At 34.2% G+C, this 20695-nt stretch overlaps 1 protein-coding gene across 9 annotated transcripts in view; it reads left to right on the top strand.

The window, feature by feature from the left end:
• The window catches only part of Galphaq (G protein alpha q subunit), a 49389-nt gene extending 31315 nt beyond the window's left edge, over positions 1-18074 (top strand). Inside the window, exons 2-9 of one of the 9 annotated variants that reach the window (XR_013080745.1) lie at positions 3099-3283; positions 3373-3527; positions 5908-6036; positions 10872-11001; positions 11079-11232; positions 12265-12372; positions 14041-15255; positions 15669-18074. Coding sequence is in view for 4 of the 9 variants with exons in the window: in XM_076778358.1 (XP_076634473.1) it covers positions 3099-3283; positions 3373-3527; positions 5908-6036; positions 7731-7859; positions 10872-11001; positions 11079-11232; positions 13217-13324; positions 15669-15751 (1073 nt within the window). In the remaining 5 variants the exon portion in view is untranslated. Of the gene's footprint in view, positions 1-3098; positions 3284-3372; positions 3528-5907; positions 6037-7730; positions 7860-10871; positions 11002-11078; positions 11233-12264; positions 15256-15668 lie in introns of those variants that run through there. The other 8 variants (XR_013080744.1, XM_076778358.1, XR_013080743.1 and 5 more) reach the window with 8 other exon arrangements.
• The last annotated feature ends 2621 nt before the right edge of the window (positions 18075-20695 follow it).

Raw genomic sequence — 20695 nt, 5'->3', positions numbered from 1 at the left:
TTCGGTTGCGGGGGTCAATTACAATCATTTTTGGTGAATAGACATATCCCCGAAATCTTGCGCATTTTCGAGAAAAAAATTCAGTACGGTCGGAACTTTAAACGTTAATAACTGTTTAACAAAACCTTTATCAACAAATTGGTATTCTTAATTTTCGTCTTATTTTGGCCTCTAGAATCCCCCATGAAAATTTTTCCTAGGGGTGGCCGAACATCCTGTATAGTATGATCTTCAAGATCATACAATATCAGGAATGAAAGAAATAGTTTACAAATTTCGTACTGTTAAAAAAGCAATGTAGCTCATCAATAGAAAATACTAATAAATATAATAGTACAAAATATTCGAACTATTTGTTTAATTTCTGATCTTATATGATCTTGAATAATAAGTGATTAATTAAATTATTTTCTATAAGATAATACGATTTCTCCGTCGGTATCGAAACCCATCAAAACTTCTGCACGCGTCCAATGGATCATCGATTAAAATAGTAGGCTGTGTTACGTTTGTTTTGAGATTCTTAACAAACACGAACTTATGGGTCGACCCGATACACGTTCCCGGAGCTCTGGTGTCCCTTCCCATTTCGGGTTACCGGTTCGGTTTTTCGTCGTGGATGTTCGTGCGTTTTCGTCGGACGACTCGGGGAAGCACGAGGCGGCGCACGGAAATTGTCGAGCGACGGCGGAGGTCGGCAGAGGTCGGCCAACTCGGGCATATTCACGTCGCCGTTTCAAAATGATTTAGGCGGCTTTGGTCCACGTGTTCACCGAAGAAACTCGTCCGACGTTTCTTGCCGCGAAGTGACGCGAATCATGCAAATGCACGTAATCGTAGATAGTCGAACGTATAGTATTAGCAAGCGTGTAAAATACCTTTTACGATTCGCTTTGTATTCGTTCTTATCGAAACGCTGTTCCTTGAGTTTTAATTTCATTTTGGGGAACACAAAGAAATCACAAGGGGCCAAATCAGGCGAATAAGAAGAGCGTGGGACGACTGTCGTATTATTCGTTGTAAGAAATGCTCTTGTCGTGTAAGCTGTGCGCGGGAATGCTGTGATGCAGGAGCCAGTCGCCAATAAAAGTTTACATTTTCCGTTTGAGCAAATTATTTTTATTCCCCGAAATGAAATTAAAACTTACGGGACCACTCTGCCTGCATCCATTGCCACGTGTCAGTTACTGGCGATGGAGAAGCACTATACTCCGTCAATTTTATTTTTAAATATGCTCAGGCATTTTCTATCGTATTCGAATCGTAGGTTTGAGCAGGCTATTTAAAGATTTTCAACAATCGAACGTGTGACCAATTTTTCGCCATTTTCGCGGTATAGTGTTTAACAGGAAGTAGCAGAGGAGATTTTTTTATTTTCAAACACCAATAGTGTCTATTCGACGAAGGTCGATTTGTTTCGCTCTCATTTGGTCAAATTATTTTTTTCCCATTGGGTTAATTTACACTCAGCTTTGCATTTACACTTTTAAATTTTAAATTTTAATCTTTCCATCTTAAGCCTTGGTTTCTCTGTTGTCGAGATCTGGACGGAATAGGGCAGGCGTCGGGACTCACCGACGCCCAATATTATGGTAGTGAATGTCATGGTGTCGTATTTCTGTTTGGGTGGCAGTCCAACGGTCTGAATTCTGACGAGTGCAACGGATTTGGTATGAGAGGACAAGCATGCATTCAAATATTTCCTAAACCAATGTTATAATTTTGTAATTGGAGCCATTTTTAGACACGTTAGCGCGTTTATTATCAGCTCTATCACCCAATTGTTAAAGCTGACGCATTTTATTACTGCTACTTGTGAAGTTGATGAGTTCTTATGAAAACATTTGCAAGTCAAACGGCAAACAGGGAAAAAGAAATACATATTTTTCCGTCCTTCCTATCAAACACACCTGTTCTAGTCTTAATCAAACACCTGTCACAATTCGTAATTCTTAAGAATTCGGGCTAATGCTATTTCAGCATCTTGACAGTCGTTATTGGGCCAAATGCTGTTTCGCGTCTCTTTAATATTCGTTGATGCGACGAGGAGGACACTTCACCTAGTATAAACCTAGTATAGACCTAGTATAGACCTTATCTGCCTAAACGAAGACAGAATTTCTCATGTCTGATTTGGTCTCGCTAGAAAATTGACCCGAAATTTGACACATACGTTAAGGTTCATGTGAGTATGAGTTCGTTCACGATCCCCATCTTCGTGATCTTCGTCATCCAGATTCTCTTTACCAATGAGTAATCAAAGGCATGCATCGTTCAGTTCATTTCACTGCATCGAAACACAGACGGTGTTTACGTTATCTTATACCGAATCAGTATGTCATACCGCGCCCTCTATCAAGAGACGCGGAGGTCGAAACTAGAATACTGATTCTGTACAGGCTAACGGACGAAAGTCCCTCTCTGTCATGTGTTCGCTGTTCTTTTCTACGCTCACCACCTCCAGTGAACGTCAACAAAGTACTATCCAGTGATGACTTGTTGGCTAGGCACCACCAAACTAAACGGGGCAAGGGCAAGGAGAGGTCTTCGCGCCGCCTTATTCCCACCATAGAGGCCCACTCTGACGTCACTCTGTCCTTATACGTTCCGTTCGCGTCCTTTGTCACGCGATGGAATTGTAGTTGTGAGCGTCCCAGCCAATAATGATAATGCATGTGAGGACGGGCGTCGCCTAGGCCAAGTCATCTCTGTATAGTACTGTGGTCCGCTGACTTGAAGTTCCGCGGGACTGCCCAGGGGCAAGAGGAGTCGGACCGCCCATCCATCTGTCTTGCTCCCTTGCTCTCAGGCAGTCTACACGTGTGTGTAACTGCCGCGACGAATAGCGAACCAGAGTTGAACGCGTACGTGGGAATAGGTGTATCCCTTCTACTGTCCTCGCATTCCTGCCACGGAACTTCAAGTCAGCGGACAGTATCAAGAATCGTGTTTCTCGTCTGCGCTACAGGCGAGCGTTGGAGCTACGAGAGCGTCGCTTATATAGAGAGAATACTGTTGTTTTGTCGAAAATAAGTTTCAAAATAAAAATGTTTAAATAATTTAGTATCGTAATTAACGATAGGAACGTGTTGTTACAGGTACTGGTGAATCTGGGAAATCGACTTTTATCAAACAGATGAGAATTATCCACGGGTCCGGGTACTCAGACGACGACAAGAGGGGGTTCATAAAACTTGTGTACCAGAACATTTTCATGGCCATGCAATCCATGATTCGAGCGATGGACCTTCTCAGGATCGAGTACGGCGATTCAACGAATATAGTGAGTATCTTTATCGACGACCTTGGTTCCCCCTTTTTGCGACCGTCAATTACGGGTACTCGAATACAACGTTCGCACTTTAACCGTAGGAAAAAGCAGAACTCGTACGTGTCGTGGATTTCGAAACGGTTACAACGTTCGAAAGTCCATATGTAGAAGCAATTAAGGATTTATGGGCAGATTCTGGCATCCAGGAGTGTTACGATCGCAGGCGAGAATATCAGCTCACAGACTCCGCTAAATAGTAAGTAGTCCCGTTCGATGTTTCTCGCTGCGTATTTCCTTTGAGGAGAGCATACCATTTTTTGTCTTTCTTTTTCTTTACTTTTTTTTTTTTACTCTTTCTTTGGTACGAATTTTACACTCGATAGTACTGTACGGTTGTATTTTGTCGCTGACGTAAGTTCCAATGCGTCGGCTGGCCGAACCGATTCTCGAACATGTGTACGCGGGGTGCAGATTCGATACGAACGATGTAAGAGGAGCACGCACATACGTTTATGGATTCTTCAGGAGACTTACGAATATCTTCGAATTGCCATCATTCTAGAAAAAAACACGCTACAGGGTGGCCCGCTTGAACGATAGGTCGCCTAATTGCACTCTCCAGCGGTGACCAATACGAAAAGTACAACGCCCTCTCGCGTTACTCGGGCCCGAAGGGGCACATTTATCGAAGGGGGTCTGTGTTCTTCGCGTCTCGCCGTACAGTCGAACGTAAAAAAAGATAGTAAAACATTTTTATTCATTGCTTTTTTTTGTAACTTTTTTTTTAATACATTCATGACGTTCTTTTAATTAAAACGAGATCGAACACGACATAATTTGGATAACATTCATCTGTATACATACAGGGTGTTCGGCCACCCCTGAGAAAAATTTTAATGGGAGACTCTAGAGGCTAAAATAAGACGAAAATCAAGAATACCAATTTGTTGATGGAGGCTTCGTTAAAAAGTTATTAACAATTAAATTAAAAAATTTCAAATCATTCACGGAAAAATTATTTTCGGTTGCGGGGCTCAATTACAATCATTTTTGGTGAATACACATACCTCCAAAATCCTACCCACTTTCGAAAAAAAAATTCAAGGTGTGAAATTTTTCGGCGAAAACAAAATTTTTCAAATCATTCTAAAAAAATTATTTTCTGTTTCAGGGGTCAATTATAATCATTTTTGGTCATTAGACATATCCCCGAAATCCTTCGCAGTTTCGAGAAAAAAATTCGAGTAGGTGCCTAAATTTTTCGACGAAATTAAAAAATTTCAAATCGTTCTGGAAAAATTATTTTCGGTTAAGGGGGTCAATTACAATCATTTTTGGTCATTAGACATATCCCCGAAATCCTTCGCAGTTTCGAGAAAAAAATTCGAGTAGGTGCCTAAATTTTTCGACGAAATTAAAAAATTTCAAATCGTTCTGGAAAAATTATTTTCGGTTAAGGGGGTCAATTACAATCATTTTTGGTCATTAGACATATCCCCGAAATCCTTTGCAGTTTCGAGAAAAAAATTCAGCAAGGTGGACAGATTTTTCGATAAAATTAAAAAATTTCAAATCGTTCTGAAAAAATTATTTTCAGTTGAGGGGGTCAATTATAATCATTTTTGGTCATTAGACATATTCCCGAAATCCTACGCATTTTCGAGAAAAAAATTCTTTAGCGGAAATATACTGTGTGGCCGGAAATGTTTCTGTAACTTTTTAACGAAGCTTCAACCAACAAATTAGTATCCTTGATTTTCGTCTTATTTTGGCCTCTAGTATCTCCCATTAAAATTTTTCCCTGGGTTGACCGAACACTTTGTATAATTCTGAGAAAAACGTGTTTAAAGTTTTTTATTATTTTCATAGACTCAAAAAATATGAACGAAATGAGGAGTTTGGGAGACTGGATTTTCCATATATTTACAGTAGAAAGCTCCTTTAGGGGTGTATTTAACCCTTAACACTGGGACCTTAAGAAAAATCAATTTTTCTATATTTAATTTTCTATAAGTATATATCCTCGAGAATATTTTTCTCGAAACCAAATTTTTCAAAATGGTTGCCATGATATCTTAAGTTCTCTTGGATCGATTGACGATAGATTTGAAAGCAATCTTCAGTACAAATATTTTAACACGTTGAAGACAAAAAGAAAAACACAGAAACCAGATTTTTTGAATTTAAAGTGCGCCAAATATCTATTTTTTTATTATTATAGTTCTAACAATAACATGCTTTGTGGTTTTTCCACGTTTGATGAGCAAAACGACCGGAATCGTGGCAAAGGTTATCATAACCTCTAAAATATAAAATATTTTTCTATATGAAAAAATTCTAGACATTCTTCGAATATAAATCCAAATGTATGTGTTGATAATAGAAAAATACTTGACCGTTTCGTCTAAAAAACTTTGAATTGCTAAAAAATTGCGTTTTAGAGTAAAATACCCCCTTAAGCGTTCATAATTTGTTCGACGACGGAAAAATTTTAAAGTCGTTCCCAATGTTTACCCATATGTATTTGTCTATGATTGTTCCACGTCCTGTTTGATATTCGTTCTTTATACGAGGTTATATTTCGGGAGTGCTATGCTTTCCCTCGCGTATCAGGCATTGAGAACATGATGTTTCAGTTACCTAATGGAGATAGATCGAGTCGCGGCACCAAACTACCTCCCCACAGAACAGGACATTCTTCGTGTGAGAGTGCCCACTACTGGTATAATTGAATATCCTTTTGACTTGGAAGAGATTCGATTTAGGTACGTCTCGTCGTGCAAAGAAAGGGGGAAGCTGCCTGTGCCTGTGTACTACTTACATCGGACTCTTTCTGCATCGTGCCTGCATCCGTTGTGACTCACCAAACTTCACTTTGTACATGAAAATCATCACTTGTTTACGTTTCGTTTTCGTCCCTATACCGATATCGTATAAATTTCATCGATTCGCCCGCTTTTATGGCACACGAAACAAGAAAAAGAATATTTCATAATTCTGTGGAATTTTTTGCATCGCAAAGGGAGGAAATATTTCCTTTCAAGTACGGTATCTTTCCGTTGGCGGCGCGCAACTCGAGCCTCGTTTAACCTCCGCCGTCGTAGAAAAGGAGAGAAGACGCAAAATTAAAACTTATTCTTCCATTCTTTCTGATGGTAATTCGTTCAACGTATCAGTAAAATTGTTTCGATTAAAGTGGGACCGAACATGATAAAATTTCGATCATTTTCACTTAACGTTTGTCAGTTAAGAATTAGAGAAATAGATTGTTTCTGAGCAAGTATATATGTCGTGTTTGGTCTCGTTTTAATCAGAGAAATTTGACCAATGTATCGAAATAAAAATTCATTACGGAAAATAATATAAATAAAAAGTCTTAATCTTGTATCACTGCGTCGATTGTCGATTTAAAGTCCTCGGTTCTCATCAAAGGCGAGTCGAACTTCACTGGAACCAAGCAAGATGGCTGTACAATCGGGGCAAAGGGGTAGGGGGGTGCGTTTAGTGAAAGAATACATACTGTAGCTTCTTTTAGGGGAGATCATGGCATGTTGGATGCTTATTTGATAATTATTCCAATAGAGAAAATAGTTATACAAACATGGAAATTCTGTTTTTAATTAAAGCTCCTACTATTGTTTCAAAAAGTGCAGAGAATTTATTTTACACGTAAATGAACATGTCCAATGAGAATAATGTAAAAGGCATGTTATGAGGGTTTCGTATAAGCAAAATAAAATGTAAAATGATTCTCAAATAGCATACGTAATTTATCAATTTTTATTACACGTTTTTATACACGATCTGCTTCGATACTATTATTTGTTTGTTGTGACAATCGAAATTAGTTTTAACTGTTACTAATAAGAAGACTGCGTATCTTTATGCAAATTCATATTTCTATTAATAAAATTAACGCAATGGGAGGTTCGTAGAGGGTCGACCTAACCTCTAAATATAATAATTCGTATACTTCAAGTATTTCATATATATTTGCATATCAACAGCATTACGTAGTTTGTTGAAAATTAAAATTTCCCATGAATGCATAAATATTCGCAGTTTACTAATAAGGAAACCTATAAAGAAACATGAACTTTTCCGCTTCTGCAGATTATCGGTAACTCGAGTCATCGTCGACGCATTCCGTAGATGGCGCAGCGATAATTTCGTGGCTACTCGAGAGACAGAATCTGTTGCAACGACACATATATTTTTTCTTTCAAAGAAGCTTCCACACTCTTATCTTAGTCGATTATATAATTCGCGAAGCAATGTTAGCGTTCGGTTCGTGTGTCATGAAATGTAAAGGGACAAATCAATGAAGTTCGCATTATCAAAAATTCTTTCAGGGACGGCGAGCATGCGAGATGTTTTTGCGCGATATTCCTCTCCTCATAATCACCTTTAATACATGCATGGCATGCACTATCAGACTGTGGCTTCGTTTGTTTTGCAGTTATCTTAGTGACCTAGAGCGTATCGAAAAACCCGACTTCCTTCCTACTGAACAAGACATTCTTCGGGCTCGAGCTCCTACTACTGGCATTATAGAATATCCGTTTGATCTGGACTCCATCATATTTAGGTACTAACACACATTACTTGAACTTGAACTGTACTTTTTAGAAGTAAATTCCGTACTAACTTTTTGGGACGTTGGATCGTAAATAGATATATTCCTGCGTGGTTTAAATACGAGTTAAAGTTTCGTTTAATTTTTTTTTTACTAGAAATCCTGGGTTACGACGTAAAATGTACACGTACTATGGTATTATAGCGAATTATATTAAGTGCACGTGTACCCGTGAAGCATTTCACGTATTTTCAAATGTACGTATTTAATTAAACGTGCTCGGGTGATCTCCCATTTTAATTCGTGTATTTTTTTTTTAAATATTGTAAATTTCGAGGTTCAGGATACAATAACAAATTGCAACGCTACTTTTTCTTTTTTAATTAATTCGATAATTTCTTTGTTCGGATTTTAGGTACTCGGTGATAACGGATTTGTTCAAATTTCGAAATTAATGTCAACGTTCTGAAATAACGAATTAAAATAAGGATGTTACTTTAATTTCACGCGTTTTGAAGATTTCTCAATTTAGTTTGTGTAGTTTTTTAAACGTTGATTATTAAAATTTATTCAATAATTTCTCTACTTCGATTTAATTTTTTAGTGATAACGTATGAAATAATGGCGTCATTTTGAAATGAATTGCTTTTCAAATAACTCTGAAAATTGAACTTGAAATAATGTATTTCGAAAAACGCCCAGGCCTGCTGCACGTACATTTAAATATACGTGAAATATACTCTATTTTATATTTATAATTATCTTAGTTCTTCTGTTTATACAGGGTGCGACTAAAAATCATGGTATAACCAAAAAGAGGATGATTTTTCGTGCAAAAGCGAGTCGAATATTTGAAATAAAACTTTTTCATAAGACGAGGCTTTAGCTTTGAGAAAATCTATTTTGAAAATTTGTTAAACATATTAAAATTTTTCAAATAAACACTTTAAATTATTGTTATTTACTTGTATGTGCACATGATTACATTTGTTTATGCATATAGGATTCTGCAATTGATACGATCAAATACCATGAAAAATATTAAGATCAATTATGAAATATATAAAAGATCAAATTAAATCTTAGTAACCATTTTAAAACTCTGTATACAGGGTATTCAGCCACCCCTGGGAAAAATTTTAATGAGGGATTCTAGAGGCCAAAATAAGACGAAAATCAAGAATACCAATTTGTTGATGGAGGCTTCGTTAAAAAGTTATTAAAAAATTAAATTCAAAAATGTCAAATCTTTCTGAAAAAATTATTTTTAGTTGGAGGGGTCAATTTCAATCATTTTTGGTGAATAGACATACCCCCGAAATCCAACCCATTTTCGAGAAAAAAATTCGAGAAGGTGTGAAATTTTTCGACAAATTTCAAAAATTTCAAATCTTTCTGGAAAAATTATTTTTAGTTGGAGGGGTCAATTTCAATCATTTTTGGTGAATACACATACCCCCAAAATCCTACACACTTCCGAGAAAAAAATTCGAGAAGGTGCCTAAATTTTTCGACAAAATTAAAAAATTTGGAATCGTTTTGGAAAAATTATTTTTGGTTGCGGGGGTCAATTACAATCATTTTTGGTGAATAGACATACCCTCGAAATCCCACTCATTTTCGAGAAAAAAATTCGAGTAGATGCCTAAATTTTTTGGACTAGCAAAAAATTTTCAAATCGGTCTGGAAAAATTATGGTAGGTTGCGGGGGTCAATTACAATCATTTTTGGTGAATACACCTACCCTCGAAATCCCACTCATTTTCGAGAAAAAAATTCGAGAAGAGGCGGAACTTTAAACGTTAATAACTTTTTAACAAAGCCTCCATCTACAAATTGATATTCTTGATTTTCGTCTTATTTTGGCCTCTAGAATTCCCCATTAAAATTTTTTCCAGGGGTGGCTGAACACCCTGTATAATAAAAAAGATCGATTATCAGTAATTTATCATTTAATAAACTAATTATAGCACAAGTGTATTTTGTAATTTATTAACACTGAAAACCCTCTTACTATTTTCTGATCGAAAATTTTTAAATTCAACATTTTATAAATATTCAAATATCAGTTCTGTGTACTTTTATTATTAAACAAACATAAAAATTTCAGTATTATTATATTTTCATTACAAACTTTATTAATTATGAATGGAAATTAAAATTTCCAATTCATTTGTTTTAATTTAACTTGTTGAACTGTTAGTCGTTTTTGAAGACAATTTATCGATCGATTTGATATGAATAATTTTCTATAATGGCATTCTATACAAAAAAATGAGGCATATGAGGATGCTAAAATTATATTCAAGGAATTTTCTCGTAAACGAAGCCTCGCATAAAAAATTTTTATTGAAAATTTTCCATTTATTTTTATACGAAGAATCGTGTTCTTTAATATTGTACCGCGATTCCCGACGCACCCTGTATATAGTTACAATGCTATTTACTTGTATTAACAATGATTTCTATCATGTTTTCTCAAATTTAGTTTTTTAGTAATTTGTTGCAATAGTATCCCGATATGCGTATTTATTATTCGTACATAACTTAGAAGCCACGAGGCTGTAGTTACAATAGCAGTAGAAAGTAGTTACAACACAATGTAGGTAGCGACTATAATTTAAGTCTTAGAATAATTCTATGAAACGAGCGAATATATAAATAACTGGTTATTCAAGGATTATGCTATTTGCTACATTATACTGACTTGTTTTCTTTCTCTCCGTTTATTCGAATTTTATATACATACTCTTCTTTTGCTTTGAACAGCTTATTGTTTGCATGTTTTTCATGCAATATTCACATAATAAAGTTTTGTACATATCACTATTTTTAATTAATACTCCTTTAGTGAATCAATTTTACTGTTATGTAAAATAGTAGTGATTACTTGCAAATTGCATTGAGTAATGAGAAAAGTAATATAAAAATATGCAGATTCGTTTTATTAACATGTAGCAAATATACGAAGAAAAAAAAATGTTAATAAATATTCAATAATACTTATATCAATGTATTTTACAGGATGGTAGATGTTGGTGGACAGAGATCAGAAAGAAGAAAGTGGATTCATTGTTTCGAAAATGTCACCTCCATTATCTTTTTAGTAGCTTTAAGTGAATATGATCAAATCTTATTTGAGTCGGAAAATGAGGTAAATATAATCAAAATACTTAAAGCATAATTTTACAAATGTGTGCAAATACTGAAAATTACATTTGATGTTTTCAGAATCGAATGGAAGAAAGTAAGGCATTGTTCAAAACAATTATTACATATCCTTGGTTTCAACACTCCTCTGTTATTTTGTTCCTAAACAAAAAAGATCTGCTCGAAGAGAAGATTATGTATTCCCATCTTGTTGACTATTTTCCTGAATACGATGGTGAGTACACAAACAGCATTAATTTTGAAAACGACACTGTTAATGAGACTCGTATCGGTAGTCTTATTAATTTTTAATGTTGCACAACGATAAAATATCTTGGGTTGACCAGAAAGCATGATCAAGGAACACGGTTGTTCCGTAGCTAACATTCAACATATATAGGGTATTCAGCCACCCCTGGGAAAAATTTTAATGGGAGATTCTAGAGGCCAAAATAAGACGAAAATCAAGAATATCAATTTTTTGATTGAGTCTTCGTCAAAAAGTTATTAACGTTTAAAGGTCCGCCTGTGAGAACCACTATCACGCGCCGTTCTACAGGCGGAACTTTAAACGTTAATAACTTTGTAACAAAGCCTCCATCAATAAATTAGTATTCTTGATTTTCGTCTTATTTTGGCCTCTAGAATCCCCCATTAAAATTTTTCCCATAAGTAACCGAACACTCTGTATTATAACTAAAAAGTTTGAAGATTTGTTTTACAGTTCTAGCATAACTTTAAAAATGGGCATCTAAAAAGACCATTTTTGGCATATTATGATATCGTATTTTAAAAAATGAAGAAAAAAACGCAAACTACAAATGGCGTTTTTATTTTAAATAAAAAGTTTTCATTTGTTTTGCCGTTTGAGAAATTCTCTCGATGGACAAAGATTTGATAAATTATTTTCTATTTACTTCATGGCCAACCTAATATATTGTACGTGTTAATTATTCTTAATTTATCAACGTTATAGCACTTTGATGATTTAGAAATTAATTTAACGAATAAACAGGTTCTGGAAATTACGATTGACAAAAAGATTTGTTCTTTCTAAAGTCGATGAAAATATTTAGAATCTTTATTTTATTATATGAAAGAGTTTTAGTTGTAACTTGTATCCCCTTGTGAGATAGGCGAAGGATGAAACACAGTTTAAATAAATGTTCAGTAACTATTCAGAGGATCAGGTTAATAATTATTTTGCATTATTTTGGAATGTACTGTTCGTTTTGTTACTAGTAAATCAATAAGTTTTATGGTATAGGCCCTAAACAGCAAGATGTACCAGCCAGGGAATTCATCTTAAAGGTTTATCTCAGTTCGAATCCTGATCCTGACCGCATGTGCTACTCTCACTTTACGTGTGCGACAGGTCTGTTCAAGTACAACACATCCTGGCAAAAATTGTAGATTTTTGTAGAGAACATTCTAAATCAATCCAGTAATCAATCATAAAATTGTAACTGCATTCCTAAAGCTTAACCCTTACCCTACCATAGGAAAGCTATTATTCGTGTTTCAGTTTACATTTTACACGATCCATCTATAATAAATAATAACGATACCAGCAATATAGAATCGATGTACATATGTAAAAAATCCATACTAGTTCTCGTTTATTTTGCGATTGACTCTCAGAGAATTTTAAGTAAACGTTTCTTAGCTTTTTGTAAACCTGCACAGCCGTTAAAATACACATGTTATAATAATCCAATAGCGTGTACGTCTATATCAAAAAAACTTACATAAGAGATTTATCTACTTTGTAAAGTTTATGCAAGGCTTCTTTCAGAGTTAACGAATCTAATTCAACCATTCGTCCTTGCAACATTTATTGGATTTACATTAGAACAGTCCAGAATCGATAACAGAGGGAAATAAAATTGTTGTTATTCCCAGTGGCTAAAACAATACAATCGTTCCAATTTTCTAACTCTTATGTATAATTTTAAGATATATAGTAATTTATGTATCACATTGGAACGATCGAGCTCGATCATAGTTTTCTTTTACATTTTCATAAAGTGCCTTTGTTATAGGTAGTATAAATCTTTTAATTTAATGCTATCAGTACTAATCAGTATTTGACTTGGACACAATCGAATCCTAAATAATATCCTACTGACAATTTAATTACGAGAAAAATACTGAGATTGTATGCTTCTTTCGAAAGTAGGAGCCACGTCAATTCGTATGCTCGCTTGTATATTTCGCAGGGCAACCCAGAAGTGCCCTAGCTGCTAGAGAATTCATTTTGAGGATGTTTGTCGATTTGAATCCAGACACGGAGAAGATAATTTATTCACACTTCACGTGTGCCACAGGTAGGTTGCTAGTAATCGACGGTAATGTGCATTTGTTTCCTTTTAAATATTACGTATGTTGGCAAGTTAATCCGCATGCTGCTTCTGTCCCCAAAACAGGGTACATAAGGTAATTTTTGTAATAATATTATTTATTACAGGAAAATCAATCTATTATATAGGGTGATCTGGGAAAAATTTTAATGGGGGATTCTAGAGACCAAAATAAGACGAAAATCAAGAATACCAATTTGTTGATTGAGACTTCGTTAAAAAGTTATTAACGTTTAAAGTAAGACTGTGAGAATCACTATCACGCGCCGTTCTACACGCGGAACTTTACACGTTAATAACTTTTTAACGAAGCCTCGATCAACAAATCGGTATTCTTGATTTTCGTCTTATTTTGGACCCTAGAATCCCCCATTAAAATTTTTCCCAAATGTATATATAATATTGTATATATTTATGTATTAACGTGTATTTTAATAAAAATACATTTTTCATTTTGTACGAATGTAACAGGTGTTACGATCGTTGGATATTGCAGTATTAAAAATGGCGAACAAAATTGCACGTCAATTTATACATACAGAGGTCGTTGTAAAAAGCAAACTTGAATCTTTAAATTCATTCATTAAAAATTAGATTGATTTTCCATGTTCGAAGCCAACATTTACTAACGATAATACATGTGATTTATTATTGCATGCTGCATTTATGGATTTAACCATCAGACACTGAAAACATCAAGCTTGTATTCTGTGCTGTTAAAGATACGATTATGCAAACTGCGCTTAAAGAATTTAATCTTGCCTAATGTGATTGTGGACAATTTTTGCATTTATACATGATCTTTAGATAACACTACATGCATATTGTATTTACTTTTATCGAGAATGTACACAGGTTTTTTTACGAAGTTCATGTCTGTGTGTAATGGTTCATTGGTAAATCAAAAGTAAAACTGGACTATCCGATTTTCTGTGCAAGATGTCAAGACTGCCAATCTGATAATATCATTTACGCATAAATCGTTTTAACAAATGCATCCATCATAAATTAAAAAAAAAAAAAAAAAAAAAAATACGATAAAAAGAAAATATTTAGCTTTATTAGCTATATAGATTCCATATTCTAGTTTGAATAGTCTAATTATTATTGTGCTATGCCAAAATATTTTTATTCGGTTAATGCAACGATTGTAACGTAAGATTTGAAACACGATTAAATTAGTACAGTCAGTCTTGTAAGTGTACTTAATTCTAATCGATAAGTGCCAATCTTATAAAGTAATTGGACGAAATATTATGCTCTGCACAAAGTTTTAATGCATGCATTACATAGATCTTATTTATTTGCACATTGTTGAGTAATTTGATAATTTCTTAATTGTCGAAATTAAATTAAACTGAAACTTTATTTTGCTCAGAAAATAGTTGGCAAGAGTTATAAGTATGTATTTATAATCTGTGCATGTATACATTCTTTTATCAACATATTTGCCTTTATCTACCAACAAAAGCACAGTTAAGTGTATACAATAAGTAACATTACATTTCATATTCATAGGGACATGGAGCTCACACAGTAGACACTTTTGCAAAATTACAAATAATTTAAAAGCAATTCGAACGATATCTGTCAACATACTTGGTGCTTTTCTTTTTTTGTACATACTTTTGTAAAACCTCTGCGACTAATTCTGACATCTATGATTTATTGCGTTTAGTTGATAATTTTAAGGATAAAAAAAAAATTGTTATAAATTAATGTGCTTCGGTTGTTTAATTTAAATACATCGTTACACGGTATAATTAAGTCTTCGATATTTCCCATAAAAAGTGTACTCTGTATCCTGGTGTTCTTTCGAATTTTCATGCATACAAAACAATGATTGCATGTGTTTGCATGTGTTTCAACTTCAGCTTATTCTGATCTTTTAATCGATGGTAAGTGCATCTGTTATAAAGTTATTGTTCAATGTAAAATTTCAATTATTAAAATGCTTTTTAAATGTTTCTTAACCGATTCAATGTTCATATTATCACAGTTTTCAGACAAAAATCAATGCATCCAAGTCGACAGATTCAATGGAAATTAGATTTTGGCTCTTGTATTTCTATGTATTTTTAAAAAAAAATCTGTTAAAATTAAGACCTCTCAAGAACTACTCTGTACAATTTTTTGTAGTTTCTTTAGAACGTTTAATTCCTTCTGAGCTTCTTATCCTCTTAAAGAGAAGAAATTTTTTAAAATTTCCATTGAACCCAGATGCATACATTTATGTATGAAAGTTATGATATACACATGTGTTTAGTCTCGTATAAAAATGTTAAATGTTCGCAATTTTGTTCTCTTACAGACACAGAAAACATCAGATTTGTATTTGCAGCAGTAAAGGACACCATTCTACAATCTAACTTAAAAGAATACAATCTGGTTTAGATGGCAATACGTAAAAACTCAGAATGGACTAAAAAATTTTTCTTATACCCTGACCAAGGTATCAGTGAACTCTGTTTAGCTACAAATGGAGAGGAATAAGAGAAAGGCAGAAAATAAACAATAACTTGTGGTGCCATCAGCATATTGTCGCTGCTCCATTACAAGTGTACCAACTATCGATTAGTAAAATTTATGGCGGAGGTAACAGCGATGAGAAAACATGGACCTAAATCAGAGCGTTATACGTTCTTTCCTAACCTTTTCACTGTCAATACCAACAAATTGATTTAGTTTCATACTCTGTTTGTTGAATTTGTTACCTTTTTATAGATTAGTTTAGTCAATCATGCCTGGCTGACTGCGTAATCATCTGATTTTTATATAACAATACCACAAACAACACGTAAATAAGCATATAAGATAGAGTGCAGCCATGCCGTACAATGTCTGTCCAAGTGTTATGTCTCAAGTCGAGAGATCTCAGCAAGAAACCGAAGCGAAGAAGGACAAATGCTTTTTAATCACAGAGTAGTCGGTGACACAAGTGAGAGCAATTCTAGTGCCATTTACTAGTGTGGTGTTTTTATTCCCAGTCCCTTCTTAGATGCGAAAGCCAAAGTGTTTAATTTCGTTTTTTAAAAAATCTGTGCCAGAAGCGAATAAAAGTTTTCTCTGCATGTGACTCAAATTCATAACTCATCGTATAAATATTGTTATATATAATATATGAAAATGAAACATAGGTTAGCATCAAAAGAGAGCAAGATAAAACCAGCAAGAAGGAAACTTTATCCCCCTTCAATATTAAGAAATTATTAGAGAACGACATCTGTTCGATGTGACTTTAGGTAATTAGGGGACGAGAGATCGCACGTTTCTCTGCCATCTCTCTTCTCCATAGGCTGTGTACAGAACGTGAGGGCTGCGATCTCATGCCATGCAAACTATAATCTTACGATTTATAAGTGACATAAGAATCTTAATCATAACGATGGCTTTTCCTTTCATCCAGCCCTCGCTTGTTGGCACAGCGTATGCGTAGCAAGGGACACGGTTGAAAAAAACTTATGACCCTGGCATGCATTGTATCCACATTACAGTGTACGTATGTATGACCTGCTCACTGCCTGCGCTCGCTCATGGTAGCTAGCGCGCTGCCCATTTGCTCGTATTCTCTAACGAATCGACTAACTACCCGTTTCTGCCATCTTTCCAGTGTTTCCCTGTAAGAACATTTGTACGAAGGGTGGTAGAAACAGCACGTACCCCCCCCCCCCCCCCCCCCCCCAGAGAGAGTACACGCACAATAAACTCCAACCGGTGTTGCTCGGATTTGTAACGCGGAGTGTGACATTTGTATGCATGCTATCTGAATGTCTAACTCTGACAGTGCTAACACTGCACGCACATTGGGCAGCCATATGTCATACCTACCTTCGGTTAAAACACTGAGTTTATATGAAAGAAAAAAGAAAAAAAAATATATATATAAATACATTGGATAAAATATAATATTAAGAGATAATAACAAATAATATTGAATAATAATAATAATATTAATAATAGTAATAATAATAATAATATTAATAATAATACTGCTTGGTTTTCAGTGAGAGTGTGTGATTTAAGTGAACGGATGGCTGCGCGGGAGGGTACACAAATGCGTATTTCAAGTGCAAAACGATGCTAGTGAGAAAAAATGATAGTACAAGTGAGAGGGAGGGGTAGAGAGAGAGAGAGAGTATGAAAGAGAGAGAAAGTGAGCAAGAGCGTGAGAATGATCCGTGGTGTGCAGCATGCATGAAACACATTTTAATAAAAAAAAACACATAGAAAAATCGGTTGAGACAAACACGTCGGGCTTTCTATCGCCCGATTTGAGAACGAACGAGTGTTGTGGAAACTTGTGGCTATAGTTCATTTGTAAATCATTTTTTGTCAAAAGTATACATTTTTCTGAAAGCATAATATGTTGGGTATTCTTTCTGTGTGTATAAAATGTAAACACCTACCAAGCCCAAAATGAAATCAATGTTTCTAACTTATTTATAATAAATAATATACATTAATGATAAAAATAAACGCAGTTTGTGACAGTAGTATTGACGCATGGTACAACATTCACCTCGGAACACGATGATCCTTTTTGCATACAGCAACAATCCTTAATCCTATTTATACGATTATAGAGAAGAGAACGCACGATTTAATTTTATTTTGTAAAATTAATTACGAGAAGGTAATTTATCTTAGTTTTTATTTTGTTTTCATTATGTAAAAATTGTTATATTTTATGGGAGAAATATATTTTCATTTGATGGTATATACTGAAATTTTTATTACTACTTCTGCGTGGGATTTACGAATTCCGATATTTCAATTTATACAGGGTGTTCGGCCACCCCTGGGAAAAATTTTAATGGGGGATTCTAGAGGCCACAATAAGACGAAAATCAAGAATACCAATTTGTCGATGGAGGCTTCGTTAAATAGTTATTAACGTTTAAAGTTCCGCCTGTACTGAATTTTTTTCTCGAAAATGCGCAGGATTTCGGGGATATGTCTATTCACAAAAAATTATTGTAATTGACCCCTGCAACCGAAAATAATTTTTCCAAAACGATTTGAAATTTTTGGATTTAATTGTTAATAACTTTTTAACGAAGCCTCCATCAACAAATTGGTATTCTTGATTTTCGTCTTATTTTGGCCTCTAGAATCCCCCATTAAAATTTTTCCCAGGGGTGGCCGAACACCCTGTATAGAGAAATCGAGCATGCGAGTTGCTTACGTTTTGTTAATACTTCTGTTTCACCAGAAGTTATTTTATGTTAATTTATTGCAGAAATTGTGTATGAAATAAAACGATACAAAGTACAGTTACCAATTTCGACTATTTTTATTTTAAACGTTTTAAATATTGTTTACAAGAGATCCTTGATAGTTGGGGAAAAACGGGGTTGGAAATTTATGCAAGATTTTATTAACATTACACCCATATCACATATACTTGATCATTTCTACCATTTGTTAACATTATATAACAAACGATGTTCGCATGTAGGCATTAAGGTTCTACTAATGAAATTCAATAGCACAATGTTTCAATCTAGTTATTTTAGAGATAAATAATTACAGTATTCTGCCAAAAAAGTGAAGGTAAGTTTAAATAGAAAATGTAACTCGCAAGATTGCGATGCAGACATCGATAAAAAGTGATTTATTTAATATAAAATTGTAGCAAACAATGGTTTTTAATAATTAGTTGGTTTTTTATGATTAATCGTCAATTGGTAACTTTTTATCTGGGATTTTGGGAACTTTTTTGTTAATATATCATTAACTTGCTCGTATACGTGTAATCGTAAGTACTATAGTCTTCAGAATAGTGATTAAACGGTTGAGCTGAATTTTTCTTCACATATCAGAACAAAAGAAAGATAAATACGATAGTCTTATAATCTGAGGACTGTTTGAAGACGCTAGTTACAACTGATTGACTGAAATTCATGAACTTTAAACACATTCAGTGATTAATTTTCATAATTCTGAGCGATTAAATTTATACTGCAATAATCTGTATCCAATATGTTTAAAGGCAAAAAGATTAACAGACTTTGAAAGAGGTTAAGTACAAGCAATTACAAAAAGTGGATATAGTAATCGACAAATAACAAGAGATCTGGGATGATTATTATATGTAATTAATAATTATGTAAACAATCCACATAAGTATGGCGTCGATAGAGGCAACGATCGTTCTTGAAAAAAGTGAAAACCAAATAAAATAAGAATTTTTTTCTCGAAATCGCGTAGGATTTCGGGGGTGTGTCTATTCACCAAAAATGATTGTAACTAACCCCCGCTGCCCAAAATAATTTTTCGAGAACGATTTGAAGTTTTTTCTTTCGTCGAAAAATTTAGGCGCCAAATTAGATTTTCGGTAAGGAATTTTTTTCTCGAAAGTGCGTAAGATTTCGGGGGTATGTGTAATGACCAAAAACGATTATAATTGACCCCTGTAATTAAATATAATTTTTTCAGTATGATTTGAAATTTTTTTTGCGTACACAAATTTTTTAAAGTTTTGTTTTGATAAAATAAAGCATAGTTACTCGGTACACTAATGAAATAAAACCCTTATTGACAAGTAGGTACTAAGTTGGCATTTTTAACCCCTTAACGCTCATATTTTTCCAAGAATGATCAGTTTTCTGTATTGGACTTGTTTCTAAGCTATATAAAAATACGATTTTTGTTAATTACAATGTTGTATCTAACGTATAATTTGAAGAAAAACAAGTATTGTTATCCCTTAAACCGTTAAATTAAACAAATATCATTTTTCAAAGCAGTCAGACTCAGGTATGAGCGTTAAGAGGTTAATTGCTTGTAGTTTTTATACGTTTGGTTTATAAAATACTGTATGTAATATAATTAATTGATCAATACCAATTACCTACACGAATTTATACCAATAAATAAGACTAAACATCGTCTAATACTTTGAACTGTGTATAAAGATAGTTTACTCATATACACAAATAATATTACAAAGATTACATACAAAATTAATTCGATTTGTCTGTCAAAAAGTTTGAATCATTATTGTTATTAATCAAAATTTTACGTATAATAAAAAGCCAGCAGCCGCCCCTAGGTTCGACCGTTCAAATACGAGGGCACTTTTTGCACCCCCGTCAGGGACGACCCTGATTTAGTACAACGTATCTCTTTCGTACTCTACATAGAAATATCGAATAAAAAGTTATTGTTAAAATATCGTACGTTTAATTTAGTTCTCTACTGTATTATCTGTAAATTGGAACGAAATTGCATCGATATTCATTGGTTAAAAATTCTCCGTAGACGGCGTACCGAAATGTGGAGCAGAGTGCAGACCAATGGGGAAGTGAGCCTCCTAGCGGCGCATTTCCAAACGTC

This window comes from Colletes latitarsis, chromosome 11 (genome assembly GCF_051014445.1).
Source record: "Colletes latitarsis isolate SP2378_abdomen chromosome 11, iyColLati1, whole genome shotgun sequence".
Lineage (NCBI taxonomy): Eukaryota > Metazoa > Arthropoda > Insecta > Hymenoptera > Colletidae > Colletes > Colletes latitarsis.
This window is presented reverse-complemented; position numbering and strand designations above follow the sequence as displayed.